Source organism: Phyllostomus hastatus, unplaced genomic scaffold (genome assembly GCF_019186645.2).
Source record: "Phyllostomus hastatus isolate PE091 unplaced genomic scaffold, TTU_PhHast_1.1 phas_scaffold_46, whole genome shotgun sequence".
NCBI classification, from domain to species: Eukaryota; Metazoa; Chordata; class Mammalia; order Chiroptera; family Phyllostomidae; genus Phyllostomus; species Phyllostomus hastatus.
In genome coordinates, this window is record NW_025334032.1 from 36,963,092 (window position 1) to 36,978,875 (window position 15,784).

Sequence of the window (15,784 nt, forward strand, 5' to 3'; positions counted from 1 at the left end):
TCCTGACCCCCAGTTTACCGATGAGGACACTGCGGTATGTGGTGGCTGACTAAGGCCCCTCAATCAGAGGAAGGGGTCGCACCCACGCAGCCCGGAGAGATGTCCCAGAGAGGAAACGCGACGACCCAAAGCGCGACCAAGGCTTCTCCGGAGTCCCTGCCCACTTACTGCGCAAGCGGCTGGACCCGGGCCACCCGCACGAGGGCGCTGTCGGCACGTGGTGCGGGATGCAGCGGAGAGCCGGGCCATCCTAGGAGCCCGCAGGCGGGACGCCAGGTGTCACCAGGCTGGGGCTGCAGGTGCACAGTGCGGCCGGCAGGAGGCGGTGGAGCGGGCAGGGCGGCTGCGAAGGAGCGCTTGGGATGGGGAGTAGACGCGCGAGGACGGGGAGAAGCCGTACAGGTGGCGCGGCGGGATCGCGCCGCACTCGGGGGTCGCCTGCCCTGCCCGCGCGATGGCCGGGAGGCCGTGGGACGCGCCGGGCGGGACCTTGAAGGACAATAGCAGCGCGCTCCTCAACGCCTCTCAGCAGGTGCCCGACGGTGGTGGGGACGCGCGGCCGCGACCCTCGTGGCTGGCCTCCACGCTGGCCTTCATCCTCATCTTCACCATCGTGGTGGACATCCTGGGCAACCTCCTGGTCATCCTGTCCGTGTATCGGAACAAGAAGCTGAGGAACGCAGGTAGGGGCTCCCGGGGCCAGGCAGGCTGGACGGGCAGCCCCCAGCTTCTGCCCCACGGCAGCCCTTCCAGGACGCAGCGCCTTCCGCTGTCAATGCGCTTTTCCTAAGAAACGTTCAAGCCTTTTCCTTGAAAACTAGGGACTGTGAGTCGTTTTTCCCAATAGAGACTGAAGGCCGTCGGTTTACTTTTAACCTGCCCATCAAAGATTTTCTTTTTTTCATAAAACAGTAAGACTTCAGTCCCTATGGGGTAGGAAACTTGGGCAGAGTCAGGCCCTCCTTACTTAGAGTAACCCCCCCCCCACCCCCCACTGTTTGGCTTGCAGTTTCTGAGGTTTATTGCGTTGCGGGACACCTGACACAGGTTGCAGGGGGTTCCTAGGAGGCCCTTTCACACGCCAGCAACAAACTTACCAATCGCTTAGTTTTACATATAATTGCTCCCGACTTTGTTAAAACATGAGAGATGACAGTGCAATTATTTTAGTTTTGTTGTCAGGGGTAGTTTTCGGTTTTTTAGCGTGCAGTTCCAAAAGGACCTTGGTCTCCTAAACTTGCTCGGGAAAGTGACTATTATTCCTCCAAATTAAACAAGTTTATGCTTTAAAAATAGAGACTGTTGTAATAAAAGAGTGTATTTACATGTAATATGTTACCAAGTTAATTGTGTGCTTGAGTTAAACTTGCTTTTTTTCCTCCAGGCAATGCATTGAAAGTGCTTTATCCTGGGTGGGAACCAGGGGACCACCCAGAGGCCACCAGCTGGTCAGACTTCTAATCGATGGTTAGATACCCAGCTCCTTGTTTGGAGGCAAACTTTATGGAGCAGTGGCTAGGGACGGTCACAGTATTGCAGTATCAAACAGTGAATTGCCCCAGTCTCCGTCAGTCAGAGTAACTGCCTAGGGAACGGCGTCACCAACTACGCAGCCTGATTCAGGTCCCTTCGGTGGACTCCCCAGGTTGAGACACCATGCACCGCTTCTCTGGGGCGCACGAAGCTGCTCCTGAGTTTGGGTGGGGTGAGCTGGGCATGCTTCTGAGGAGCTGGCTAACAGTGGATGTGCGTGAGCACGCCTCCTGTGTGGGCTAACGGTCGTGCCTCTAGGTGGGTTGCGGGAAGAGGCAGGCTCTTCCAGGTCTGGGGAGACCCTGCCAAATATAACCACTCAGGAGGAATGGCCTACCTCATAGGCAGCCGACCTGGCAATTCGGTCCGCAGCGATACCCATCCAAAGATGTTCTCGCGAGTGAGCACGCTGCCCTCACTTCGGTGTTCAAAGGCAGGTGGGAGACAAGCAGGTCGCCATGTTACAGGCATTTCCAAAATAAGCAGACAGTCTCTCCTGCCATGTCAGTTTAGGATGTCTGAACTGAAGTCGTACCTGCAGCCGGTCACGTGGTTTACTGGTGATTTAAAAACCAGTGCTCTGTGGGGTTGTTACGGCCAAAACCATCAAACAAAACAACTACCCATAGACAAACCAGTTGCCCAAATCCCAAAAGAAAAAAATGAAGACAGGGCATCTGGAAAATAAATTTGAGTCATTTTATCCTTTCAGGAATTTTCTTTTTTCACAAGCACTTCTTTTGCGGCACACATCCTCTTTGTAAATGGTGCTTTCTGTGATGTATTAACATCCGTGGGCATCGGACACAAGACAAATGGGGTTGTGATGGAGGTCTAACTTCGGGGACACAGGCAATTGGAGGGAACATACAGTGTCCCCCAACAGTCTGCTCTGGGGTCTTCATCGTAAGTCAGAACCATTTGTGATAAAACTTAAGCTTCTTCTCTTGTTCTGGTGCATAATTACTTTTGCAAAAACTGCTGGCCATCTTTTGGTAAACATTTCCATTTAAAATATGAGTATATTACAGGACCCATATCAAAGCAATCCCAATTATTAAAGAAATTTAGTTTTTTAATCCTACAGTTTTGTTTTTCAAATTTATTTATTAATTTGTGTTTGAAACTTTTTTCAAACTTGAGGAGATGAAAGTGGAAAATGGGTAGAATTATACTCGGTGTCATGCTTATCACAGAGAGCTAATTTGATTTGTTTTCTCTGGATAAGGTAGAAAAAGACTTTTTTTGGTTTTTGTTTAGAATGTCTAGAGCTTTGTACTTTTGCACATAAAGTAATATACAGCTTTTAAAGCACTCCCCCACATTTTGTTGTATTTGTCCTTATAACCACCTCCTTGGGTAGGTAAGAAAACTGAAGCTCAAAGTGTGCAGGTAAGTGATCAGTATTCCATATCCCTGCACAAAGCCCAGTGTGGTACAGTGGAGGGAGCGGGGAGACTGAAATCAGAAGATCCAGGTAGAGTCTTATCTCTGCAATATTTTTATTTGTAGTATGTTTTGGGTTCAGTTACTCCATCTCTCTGAGCCTCAGTTTCTCCATCTGTGCAATGGATGTGCTTATCTCAGAGAGATGATTAGAGGAAAAATTTAGATTCCGTCCATCCATCTATGCATTCAGCCACCCATCCATCCATCCGTCCATCTGCTTATCACTTTGAAGTTGTATAAACTACTATACAAATAATGGTATTATTAAATACTAGTAGGCATTCTATGATTAGTTCCTTTTAGGTCATTTTTATTTTTTAAATGCTCATTTCTTTTTCAATGTGCATTTTAAAAGTAAATGGACAATATGAATGGTAAGAAGTGCAGACAGTCAGAAATTGAAGATTTAGGATCTAATTCTCTTTCATGACATTTTCAAATTATGCAGATTCTCTGATGTCTCACTTTTCCCTTTTGTAATGGGGCTGAGATGCTAATTATTTCAATATCCAGCCTCTGAGAGGCTGATTATTTCAGCACCCAAGCTGTTCACTAATTTAAAATGAACCCACTCTGGTGAGATGTTTGTATAACTTACAAAGAGATCCCCCTGATGTTTCCAGGACCCATCTGACACCGTACGTAGTTATTACAGTATTATCGACTGTGTTCCCTAGGTTGTCTTTTACATCCTGGGGACTGTTTTGTAACTATCAATTTGTGCTTCTTAATCCCTCGACCGTATTCACCCAGCTCCCTAATGCCCCTCCCATCTGGGAACCTTCACTCTGTTCTCCGTATCACTGAGACTGTTGCTGTTTTGTTTGCTCATTTATTTTGTTCTTTAGGTGCCACCTGTACGTGAAATCAGGTGGCATTTGTCTTTCTCTCTCTGCCTTATTGCCCTTAGCATAATGCCCTCTAGATCCATCCAAATTGTTGCAAATGGTATGATTTTATTTTGGATGACTGAGTAGTACTCCACTGTATATATGTACCACATCTTTTTTTATCCAATGTCTAACTGCTACGGTGTACACCTGAAACTAACATAAAGTAGTATTAAATGTTAACGGTACTTGGAAAGAAGTAAAATTTCCCAGTTACTAAAATAGTTACAGTGGTGTGAAGTATAGCATAGGGAATATTGTCAATAACATTGTAATAACCATGTATGGTGTCAGCTGGGTATTAGACATATTAGAGTGATGAGTTCATAAATTATATAAATGCCTAATTACTAATTTGAACACCTGAAACTAATATTGGGTGTCACCTGTAATTGGAAAATAAATTTTAAAAAAGAACAAAAATAAATCAACTCTGGAAGCTACAGGACCTTTCGCCGACCAGGATTTTACCATTCAAAAAGCTATGACGTAGCTAGTATGTACAGACTTGGAAGTGATTTCAAGCTAACAAGGTCACTGTTTAACACAATCCCCAATTTGATAGCATCTCGTTAACACTGCTGCCGTTTTCCTCTGGGAACTCTCCATGGTATTTAAAATTATTGATTCAAGGCTATTTTTTTACTTTTTAAGACATTTTATTGATTTTTTTCTCTTGCACGTTTAGCCATTGTTTAAAGTCTTGTGACCTCCCCGGCCCGGCCTCTGTAGTACATTATTATGGAACCCCAAATTTTTCAAAATGTGCCACAATAATTGCCAGATTCTCCTGGAAATCTTAAGGCAGCGGTCTCAGACTCCCACCCATGTGACTGAATTTGGATCTGATTTTTGGCTCTTCCAGCTATTCATCTGCCGAGAAAGTAGCGATTTTCAGCACTAAATTATCACGAATAAGATAGAGCTCATTTTTGCTAGCTTTCAGGATCATTTTTCTCGTGGAAATTTTGTAAGTTAAGCACAGGTAAAAGAGTCCTAAATTAAACCTCCTGCTTTTAGTTCTAACATTTGGTGGTTCTGTTTTTGTTTTTTAAACCCCTACTTTGAATATCTGTGCCTTAGAAGTCATTTTAAATCTCCATGAAGTCTCTCAAGCTTGCTCTGCTCATTTTTTTATTAGCACCTTTTAAAAATAACAACTCAAATATTTGAGGTAAAGAGTAGGATACATGCAAAGAGCCTTTAATTTCTCCCTATTTTTTCCTACACATTTTTAGGTTGTCTAGCTGACAGGAATGCCCTATCTTTTGTAAAAGAAATACACACAGTCTCGGGAATTTCTAGGCTACCAAAGAAGCAATGAACAGATTGTCTTTCAAGATTGTGCATACTCAGAGCTCTGCGTGGTTTCATCTGCTACCCTTTATAATGATGGGTCCTTAATCAGCACCCCAACATTTCCACCTTTTGCAAAGGCTGGCTAATCAGTTGGCCTGAAACCTGAGGACTCTATCTCAAGAAATTTTAGTGAAATTTAATAATGCTGCAGATGATGAAAAAACTTCTGGATTTTCTGGTTGAGGTCTTCTAAGCTTAAGTTTTCTATAGTGCTATATACTTTTGGCAATCACACTGAAGGGATTCGTGTTGGGGGGGAAGAAAAGAGAAAAATCTACTTGGTGCTAAATAATATTCAAGGTAATGAGGATAAATTTGAGTTATTGAGCTTGTGGCTTAAAAGGATGCTTACCTGCTTTGCTATTGAGCACTTCTGATTTTTATTGAATTGAATATTCCGTTAGGTAACTATTTTACAGTATAAGACCGAGTATAAGTGGTCAGCAAATTTTCATTTGTCAAAATGCAAGACACTGTGTTAGGCTTGTTTAAACCACAGCTCCCATTTTCAAAGAGATTATTTTCCATCATGGCCCTTCTAAAATGTTTTGCTCTTTAATTTCAGATAAAAATAAAACAGAGAGTACAAAGACATGACTAGAAACATGTTCATGTAGCAGGAACACTTTTCTAAAGAAATCTGAAGGCAGGTTGGTGGATGACGGTAGCTGGAGCTCAAAGTGTGTTGAGGGTTTTGAAAGAAAAATAGGTAGTGAGTAGGAAATGTGAAAGCTGCAGCACACATAAGGCAGAATTCATGCGAGACCCTCAAAGAAAGTAGTTAATGGAGACAACGCACAGTTATTCGAGGGTAGTACATTGGCCCCCCATCTTTCGAAGAAAGCGATGCAGCCTGAGAAACACCTCACTGGAAAACCAGCACTGTCCTCACAGAGCTGGAGGTCCATCTCAGGTCGCCGGGAAACTCCACCCCAGGGCACGCTGGGAGGTCCTGGGCTTGGAGGGAGGGCTCTGGGGAGGAACCTGGGGGAAGTGAGGGAGCAGGCTCTGCAGGGGAGTCAAGCAAGGACAGGGCCTCGGGGGAAGCCTAGGTTTGGCCTCACGCATGGGGCAGGGGCTGCTGGACAGAAGCCTAACCACAGAGCTGTTCTCAACTGGGGCAGCAGGGCTGGCCTTTTGTACTCCACTGCCGGTGACCATCCTTATCTAATTCATCGGAGAGCCATTTTCTGGGCAAGCACGCAGCTGCAGCTGAGTGCAAGCACCCACCTCTCATCCGAATTCCAGGGATGAATGCACTAGGCTGGCCAAGGGGACCTGGGAAGGGCGTGAGCTGCAGCTACTGGAAGGCCTAGGATGCAGAGAGAATGTACAGAGGCAGCCCAGGGAGCCGGCTTGCCGGAGGAATGGCTCCCACAGCCCGCATTTTGAGGAGTGCACAAAGGAAGTTGATCCTCCTTGGGTGAAATCATTGCTCGGATTTGATCGTTACCAAATTGGGAACAAGAGAGCTGGGCTGCGCAGACCTTGTTGGTGAGAACCCTGAAGGCCCACACTGCGCAAGTGTCATAACGGGGGACAGATTTCCCTGGCATTCCCACTACAGCAAAGTAATGCCAAAGTATTCATTCAAATGGAAGTCAGCAGGAGACTCGCAGCGTGTGGGATTTTTGTTTTAAGCAGCAGAAATAACTGATAAAAGATAAGAATCTGGCCCAGGGTAGGAAGTTCTTGTACTCTCGCCCAGCTAAGATTTCACTCGCTGAAACGATGGACGTGCCACAGCGCCTCGTGCCCTGACCAAACCCTCTGAGCAGCAAGGGAAAACGTGGCTCCTGCTTCATTCACTTCCACCTCCCAAATCTCATGCACCATTCCTTTGTGGACGACGTTAACACACAACTACGCCAGGAAGGGCATTCTGGGGAGCACAGTCCTAGCTTAGCTGAAATGATGCAGTATAAACCCACCACAGTCCACCCCTTGGCAACTTGGGGTGTGTGTGTGTGCGTGTGTGTGTGTGTGTGTGTGTGTACCATACTTAACTTCCAGATAAAGGAAACATCATAACTATGCTTCTACCTAACATAATGCAACTATCCTTGCAAAACTAAAAAAAAACACTAACCCTCTCCCCAAAAGACGGGATCTCTTCATTCATCTTTGCATGGTTTTCAATATGCTAACCGAGTCATATTCCTCATTTGGCCTTCTGTAACTGACATACTGAGATGTGAGGTCAGCTTCTGACACATAGTCCATGAGGGGGGAACAGAAGAGGGAGAAAGACGAACAAAAGAGCCTCCCCCCCCCCCGCCCCGCACACACGCTCCACACAACACCGCGGATGTGATGAAGCTTCCCGGTGAGCCACCTGCCGGCCGGATCTGCGGAGAGCCTCTGGCTTATGTTGTTTCTCCAAACACATGCAAAATGAGATTAGTTCCAAGAAAATTAAACCTATGATTTAATTAATATAATTACTTGGACAAAAAAGAAGCGTAATTACCACAAAATAAATGGAACAGAGGATGACAGCCATGTTAGCAATCTCTGACATCATTTGTGATTTTATTTGTAACCTCCTTTAAAAATAAACTGTATTCGACAAGTTTGTCATGACATTCTGGGTTAAAATGTACTGTTTTGATGACTATTTAATGTGTAGCTGAATTTCATATATATTATGCTTATTTTTAAAATATTAAATATGTTAAGTTAAAAATTCATTAAAATATGCCCACTTTGAGATTTAAATATTTCACTGGTAATTGAAATTGATCTGTAGGAAAAATAAATTTGCTATAATTTGGCCTATTAAAACCACTTTTCCTTTTTAAGTATATTTTATGATTACGCTATTACAGTTGCCCCAATTTTTCAACCCTTTATCCCCCTCTGCCCTGCCACCCATTCCAGCATCGCCCCCACCCCATTAGCTCATGTCCATGGGTCGTACGTCTAAGTTCTTTGGCTTCCCCAGTTCCTGGACTATGCTTAACCTCCCCCTGTCTATTGTTTTGCCTACCATCTATGCTTCTTATTCCCTGTGCCTTCCCCCCATTCTCCCTCTCCCCGTCTCCACTGATAATCCTCCATGTGATCTCCATTTCTGTGATTCTGTTCCTGTTCTAGTTGTTTGCTTAGTTTTTGTTTTTGTTTTCTAGGTTCTGTTGTTGATCATTGTGAGTTTGTTGTCATTTTACTGTTCATAGTTTTAGGTCTTCTATTTCTTAGATAAGTCCCTTTAACATTTCATATAATAAGGGCTTGGTGATCAGGAATTCCTTTAACTTGACCTTATCTGGGAAGCACTTTATCTGCCCTTCCATTCTAAATGATAGCTTTGCTGGATAGAGTCATCTTGGATGTAGGTCCTTGACTTTCATGATTTTGAATACTTCTTTCCAGCCCCTTCTTGCCTGTAAGGTCTCTTTTGAGAAGTCAGCTGGTAGTCTTATGGGGACTCCTTTGTAGGTAACTCTCAGCTTTCCTCTTGCTGCTTTTAAAGTTCTCTCTTTATCTTTAATCTTGGGTAATGTAATTCTGATATGCTTTGGTGTGTGCTCCCTTGGACTTTTGGGGGACTCTCTGAGCTTCCCAAAATCTATTTCCTTTCCCAGATTAGGGAAGTTCTCCTTCATTACTTTTTCAAATGAGTTTCCCATTTCTTGCTCTTCCTCTTCTCCTTCTGGCATCCCTATGATTCAGATGTTGGAACATTTAAATTTGCTCAGGGGGTTCCTAGGCTTCTCCTCATTTTCCATCATTGTTTCATCATTCTGTTCTGGTTGAATGTTTATTTCTTCCTTTTGTTCCAAACTGCTGATTTGAGTCCTGGTTCCCTTCTTGCCATTGTTGGTTCCCTGTACATTTTCCTTTATTTCACTTTGTGTAGCCTTCATTTCTTCCTTCATTTTGCGACCAAGTTCAATCATTTCTGTGAGCATCCTGATTACCAGTGTTTTGAACTCTGCATCTGATAGGTTGTCTATCTCCTTGTCGCTTAGTTCTTTTTCTGGAGCTTTGATCTGTTCTTTCACTTGGGCCATATTTCTTTGTTTTGGCACACTTTTCAAAAAAGTCATTTATATGACAATTTATCCAAAATTCCTAATTAAATGGCAAAAACTTGCTTTTTTGTCACAGCTGCTATTATACTTCACTATTGACAATGGGGGTTTTTTTGAGGGGGAATAAAAATAATGATATAGGAATTTTAAGTACAAAGGCTATTTTATTTCAGATGTCGGGAGATAACAATTTGCTTCAACAAGCATTTGAACAGAAGTCTCAGCTGGGTACTATTCAGGATACAAATATGAGTAAGATAATCTCAGGGGACTACCATACTGAAACATAGAAAAGCCGAGTTTACAAATAAGTATAATAAAAAGCAAAGCATACAGTCACTCTGCCTGTTCCTCCCCACCTGGCCAGCTCACTTTCTTCCTGATGCCTTTTCTCTCTCTGTACAAACTTGTGTGGTACTTCTTTCTGTCTATTTTAATTTTGTTTGTTTTTCTAAAATCAAGTATCATAGGATCTCTATTTGTTTATTCCTGTTTCCTCAGCACCTGTCATAGGCACTTAATAGCTTTTTATTGAATGGACCTTATTCTAATTCCATCGACATTAAAAATGGCACAAATATGGTGATCCAGGGGACTTCAAAAGAGGAAGCTCTTCCATGGGGTTGGGCAAGGAAGTAAAATTGTGGGTAACTTTTATTTAAGGTGGCCTTGGGAAAATGGGTAGCATTTTAAAATCTGAGGCACAGGGAATTGTGAGAAATGCAAAAGAGCCACTAAAGTCAAGATTGCTTCATTCCGTCCTCGTCAGACCCCCATGAGGAGGCTCCGTCATTATTCCCATCTTAGAGAGGAGGAGGCTGAGGTTGGTGAGACCCTGTCTGTGGCCCAGGTAGACAGCTAGTAAGGGCTGAAGCCAATATCCTCAGCCAGACAAAAGAAGACAGAAGCGTTTTTCTCTTAACTATCGGGTGATGGGCAAGGATCCATTGCCCTCCAAGACAGGAATTCAAGGCCTATTTGAGAACTAGACAGGGGTAGAAAGCCTGGAACTTAAGGAAGTCATGGCTGCCTAGAGACATACCATGACATGAAGTTTCTCCGGTAATGTAGAAGATTGCAGAACAAAAATTGTGGTAGGACTACACTGACCTCCAGATTACTTTTAAAGCACAAGAGAAACCAAACCATTTGAAAGATGACAGTTTTGGAGACGGACTAGGCCTTGCTCTTGGGCACGCAGCGGCGGGGGGGTGGGGGCGGGGGAGGGAGTGTGACCCCTGGAATTGACTGGACAAGGGCAGCCAATGGGCTCGCTTCCTGGCGAAAACAGCCCCCACTTCATTCATACCCTATAGTCCCTGCAACGTCAGGTCATCCAAGTTGCAGAAACAGCTCTTTTGTTAAAAAAAAAAAAAAAAAACTGTGAAAGAAAGCGAACGTCATCCATGAAATACTGGTATTAACCTGCACTTTCCGAATCCTTCTCCTTCAGGAAACGCGTTTGTGGTGAGCCTGGCCGCGGCGGACCTGGTGGGGGCCGTGTACCCGTACCCCTTGGTGCTGGCCTCGGTACTTCACAACGGGTGGAGCCTGGGCTACCTGCACTGCCAGGTCAGTGCTTTCCTCATGGGCATGAGCGTCATCGGCTCCATCTTCAGCATCACCGGCATTGCCATTAACCGCTACTGCTACATCTGCCACAGCCTCAAGTACGACAAGCTGTACAGCAACAGGAACTCCCTCTGCTGCGTGTGCCTCATATGGATGCTGACTCTGGCGGCCATCATGCCCAACTTGCGCGTGGGAACCCTGCGGTACGACCCGCGCATCTACTCCTGCACCTTCGCGCAGTCAGTCTGCTCCACCTACACCATCGCCGTGGTGGTTTTCCACTTCATCCTCCCCATGGTCATCGTCGTCTTCTGTTACCTGAGAATCTGGATCCTGGTCCTCCAGGTCAGATGGAGGGTGAAGCCCGACAAGAGACACAAGCTGAAGCCCGAGGACTTCAGAAACTTTGTCACGATGTTCGTGGTTTTTGTGCTCTTTGCCGTCTGCTGGGCTCCGCTGAACTTGATTGGCCTGGCAGTGGCCTCGGACCCTGCCAGCATGGGCCCCAGGATCCCAGAGTGGCTGTTTGTGGGCAGTTACTACATGGCGTATTTCAACAGCTGCCTCAATGCCATTATTTATGGACTACTGAACCAGAATTTCAGGAAGGAATACAGGAGAATCATAGCGTCCCTGTGCACAGCCAAGACGTTCTTTGTGCGGAGCACTAATGAGGCAGCCAAGAGTGTCAAGGGCAAACCCTCTCCGTTAACGACCAACAATAACCTAATAAAGGTGGACCCTGTTTAAAATGCAAAGCATCTCCTTGGCTGCTGTGGCTCAGCTGGTTAGAGCGTCCTCCTGCAAACCAAAAGGTCGCAGGTTTGGTACCCAGTCGGGGCACATACACCCACATTGCCCTTCGGTTCCTGGTTAGGGGGTGTATAAAAGGCAACAGATGGGTGTGTTTCTCACATCTTTCTCCCTTCCCCTCTCTCTAAAATCAGTGAGTGTGTCCTCTGGTGAGGATAAAAAGAGAAAAGAAAAGCATTCCTTGCAAGTTATGCACCTTGTTCAAGGTCTTACTAATTTTTGTGTTTGCTTCCCTCTTGCCAGACTTCGACAAAACTAGTGTGGTTGAAAAAAAAAATGTATGCTCTTAAGAGGTTGCCTCTACACTTTCTGAGCTAATCAGTGATCAGCCTTTTGAACAAGTCTCTCATTCTTCTCAAGAGAAATACAAAGTTTGATGCTATTGAAGAATATGGTTCCAGGAGAAAAGGGGGTCATTTTAAGTAAAAATGTTGAATGTATTCAAGTGGAAAAAGTGTGCAAACTATTTTTCATTGCACATGAGTGTCTCAAATATAATAATGGCTTTTTTCTTCCACTTTTTAAAGACGTTTGGTAGGACAACACATGAAGCGTTTTCTTGATAATGAGTAAAGGGGAGAAGTGGGGGACAGGGGGGCGAGTGACTCATTACACAGCCACAGGCTGAACACACACAGCAGCCACCGCTACAGAGTTTGCGGTCAGCAGCGCTGGCATTGGGCAGCTGCAGTCACGTGCACGTTTGTTGCTCTGGAGTACAAGTGCACATTGAACTAGATAAAGAGCTAACTGTATGGCAGAGCCCCTGGTTAGCTGTTAACAACCATAGTGCTTTAAAGCAATGGCTACCCATCAAACTCCATGTGACCTTATTAGACATTCGGCTTATTATTTTTTCATTGTTATTGTTATTGTTATTTGTCATTTGATATTGTTATTCACGTCACTGACCAGCTGTTTCGAACTGATCTCTGTTAACGTCTTTGGTCATCTCATCAGTTTGGTTAAAAACGACAAAGAATCGATCTTTAGACATGGTGCTGAATGTGTTTTAGACTGAAAATCTATTTGGGGCAAGTAATATCTAAACCAGAAAGTTTATCTTTTATAGATATTTCAAAATAATATTCTTTAATCATTTATTTTAGTATTAGATTGCCCTCGTAATACTGAAAGTCTAGGAGAAGAAATAAGCAGGTAAACTATGGTTTTTTTATAAACGGTGGCCCTAGTTTACCCTAAATAGCTATTTGGGACTACTATGAGGTTTATTACACAGGGCGCTTTGCAGGAAATTAGAGTGATGTGCTCTTGTATTTTAAAGTTCTTCAACCAAACTATCACATACTAGAATGGGTTAGTGATTTACAGCTCTATACAACAAAAAAAGTGGTCTGAATGCATTTCTTAATACCTCTGTGTCTAGATAATCACAATCAGAAAGTTCTAAGATCCATTACTGTAAAATGTTCCTTTGATAATTCTTTCCATCAAGCACCTGTGGGAAACACTTATGATTTGTGATGGTGATGTGTTGGGGTGTGTGTGTGTGTGTGTGTGTGTGTGCGTGTGTGTGTGTGTGTGTTATCCCTAAGGCTTTACCCATCAGTTTGCTTATGTGTAAATGTCAGAACCAACATTAAAGAGATAATTTTTAAGCTAACATTCCAAATTTTAGATAACCGAACCTTTACAAAAATTAACCGTGGTAACTGAATTCTTTTTGAAACGCATTACACTTTTTTCCTTGACGCTGGGAATGAATTACGATGCCATAACTGGATGGCGTGACTGCTCTTTATGGAATTACATTTCTTAATTTATACAAAAGAAAGCACTGAAGAGAAAGTGTGCCCTTTAAAACTAGTCTGCCAAGGGAAGTATCTCTCCTGAAAATCAGCTATGGAACTTTAAAGTCTTGACATGTTTTCTTCACTGTCATCAGGAAATTAGCCAGTTCAAATATTAGCAAGGAAAAAGCAACTGATAAAGATGAAAGTCAAAGACAGGGGTTTTCTCTCCCGAAGTCGTGCGGTGGAAGACTTGTAAGCGTTCAGGATTGTATCACCAGTTTCCTCTCTATAGTATCAATAAGGAGAAAGTCCTTAGCTAATGCTGTTTTTTCTCTTGCAAAACTCAAATATTTAACTAGTCGCGCCTGATTTTCCAGGGTAACAATTGTTGGCAGACTATTTGAAAAATTAACTCTTTCCAGACCACTAGATGACTATGACCAAGTGACTGTTGTACAGTACAAATTGGTAAGTGAGTCACATCTCTGGGAAAGTGCCTCACTATTCAAGAGAGCAAGCTCTCATTAAACATGTTGTATTAATCAGCTATAAACCTCTGTTAAGGCAAACTTCTTGAAAATATCAAAATTACTTACCAATATAATAAAGTTTGCCAGCTTTCCCTGTGTCTATCGAAGTACTAGTGTTGACCTGAGGGCCGGCAATGAAAAGAAATAACATTTTGATTGGAGTGTTGACAAATGTTTGTATGTTTGTGTTTGTGTATGTGTTTGTAGATTCATAATACAAGTTGTGAATATTTGTACTTGTCTGTAGCTTGTATCTCTTTGCCCAGGCTGGAGGCTTTGTGAGGTTGAAAGCTATGTTATAAAGGGGGAAAAGGGTGTTTTTCTAAAGCACTCAGTGAGATCTGGGGCTCTGGATAGGAAGTCTACACAAGACCTTTTGAATTGGAATAAAAGTAGTAAAACATCTGTTATTATCTTTTGTAACATTCTATTGTTAGCATTGTGTAATTTATCACCTACACTAATATTCACTGGGAGTGGACAGACCAAAGAATTTGACCTTTTTAATTTATGTAAATCATTTGAATATTATCATTGGAGGGTTTGCCTCAATTGTATTCTCCTACGGAAAATTTAAATCCTGTAGGATTCTTTTTTGCCTTTGGTGAATGTCACTTTTATGCACATGTTCTCACACCCGTTGCAACAGATTAGTTTGGGACACGTTGCCTCTACTTTGTTATAAGAGCTTATAGTCACACACAATACGATTACTTTTGTTTAAAACCAAAGAATGACTGGACACTATAGGTTGGGGAGGTAAAAGGAATAATTCCAGTTTCTCCATTGCACGTTTCACTGGCAAATTTTTGCATGTAGCTCATTCACATGCATAAACATGGTGATTTTTCTGACGAAGCAGCAGAACAACTTGGTTTTAAGTGTTCTGGGAAGAAATATAACAGAGTAACCAGTCTTGGGTGTTAAACCCATAACTGGTCCTTGCGTAAATACCTTCAACCGGACTGTAATGTAAGGAATAGTAACAATGACCACTTTTTGGACTGCCTATGATGCCTCTTCAATTATTTCACTGAGAATAAGCCAACACATTTGGGATATAACAGATACATTTCAAGTCAGCTTAAATCACTGAATTATTATATTTGAGAATTACATGAGCACAACCTTCTTTAAGCAGGCTTTTCTTTTAAAAAAATAATTTTTATAATTTTTTGCACCCTTTTACTTTTCTCAACTTTTATGCTTGAAAATAAGGAATCTCCATTTAAAAAAATATTTTGTGTACGTATAATGTGATTGTGACAATACCAACAGGGTAAAAGTTTGGTAATAAATGTGTATCAATAGATTGTCCGGTGATTATAATAATTTAGAGTGTGTGATATAAGCTGTGTACCACATTCCTGAAATGTTGGGACATAAATGAATTGGATTCACCTTATGCTTGCCCACCACCAGAAGGGCAATGGAGTCAAGTGCAAAATCACTTTGTTTTAAAGTGGCAAAGGGAAATGTACATTCAACTATGGGACATTAATTGTAAAGGAATATGTAATGATGTTGGAATCATAAGCCTTGACTATATCTTGCAATGTTTACCATCTCTAGAACAGAAATACTTAAATTAATAAAAACAATTATTTACAGTTCATTCTAACCGTTAAAGGGTTTAACAAAGAGGAAAGAGTTGTGTAGGCATCTCAGTGTACATGTGCTTCATGTTTTAGCCAGTTGGCTGTTTTGCTTCATCTTTAATGTTGATAATCGTGGGGAACATGAGAAACCTCCACAGCTTTGAAGAGTGAAAAACGTATTGAGATGTTGTGCTGTGTTGTTAGTAATAATGAAATAATGCTTGTCTCTAAGAAACATTACCTTTATCATGA

General features: G+C 42.8%; 1 protein-coding gene across 1 annotated transcript; it reads left to right on the plus strand.

Annotated features, from left to right (window-relative positions):
- Positions 1–454: 454 nt before the first annotated feature.
- On the plus strand, positions 455–11,587 carry MTNR1A (melatonin receptor 1A). The gene is made up of 2 exons (XM_045821734.1): positions 455–683; positions 10,719–11,587. Exons 1-2 carry the CDS (start codon positions 455–457, stop codon positions 11,585–11,587), a joined length of 1,098 nt encoding a protein of 365 aa, XP_045677690.1.
- The last annotated feature ends 4,197 nt before the right edge of the window (positions 11,588–15,784 follow it).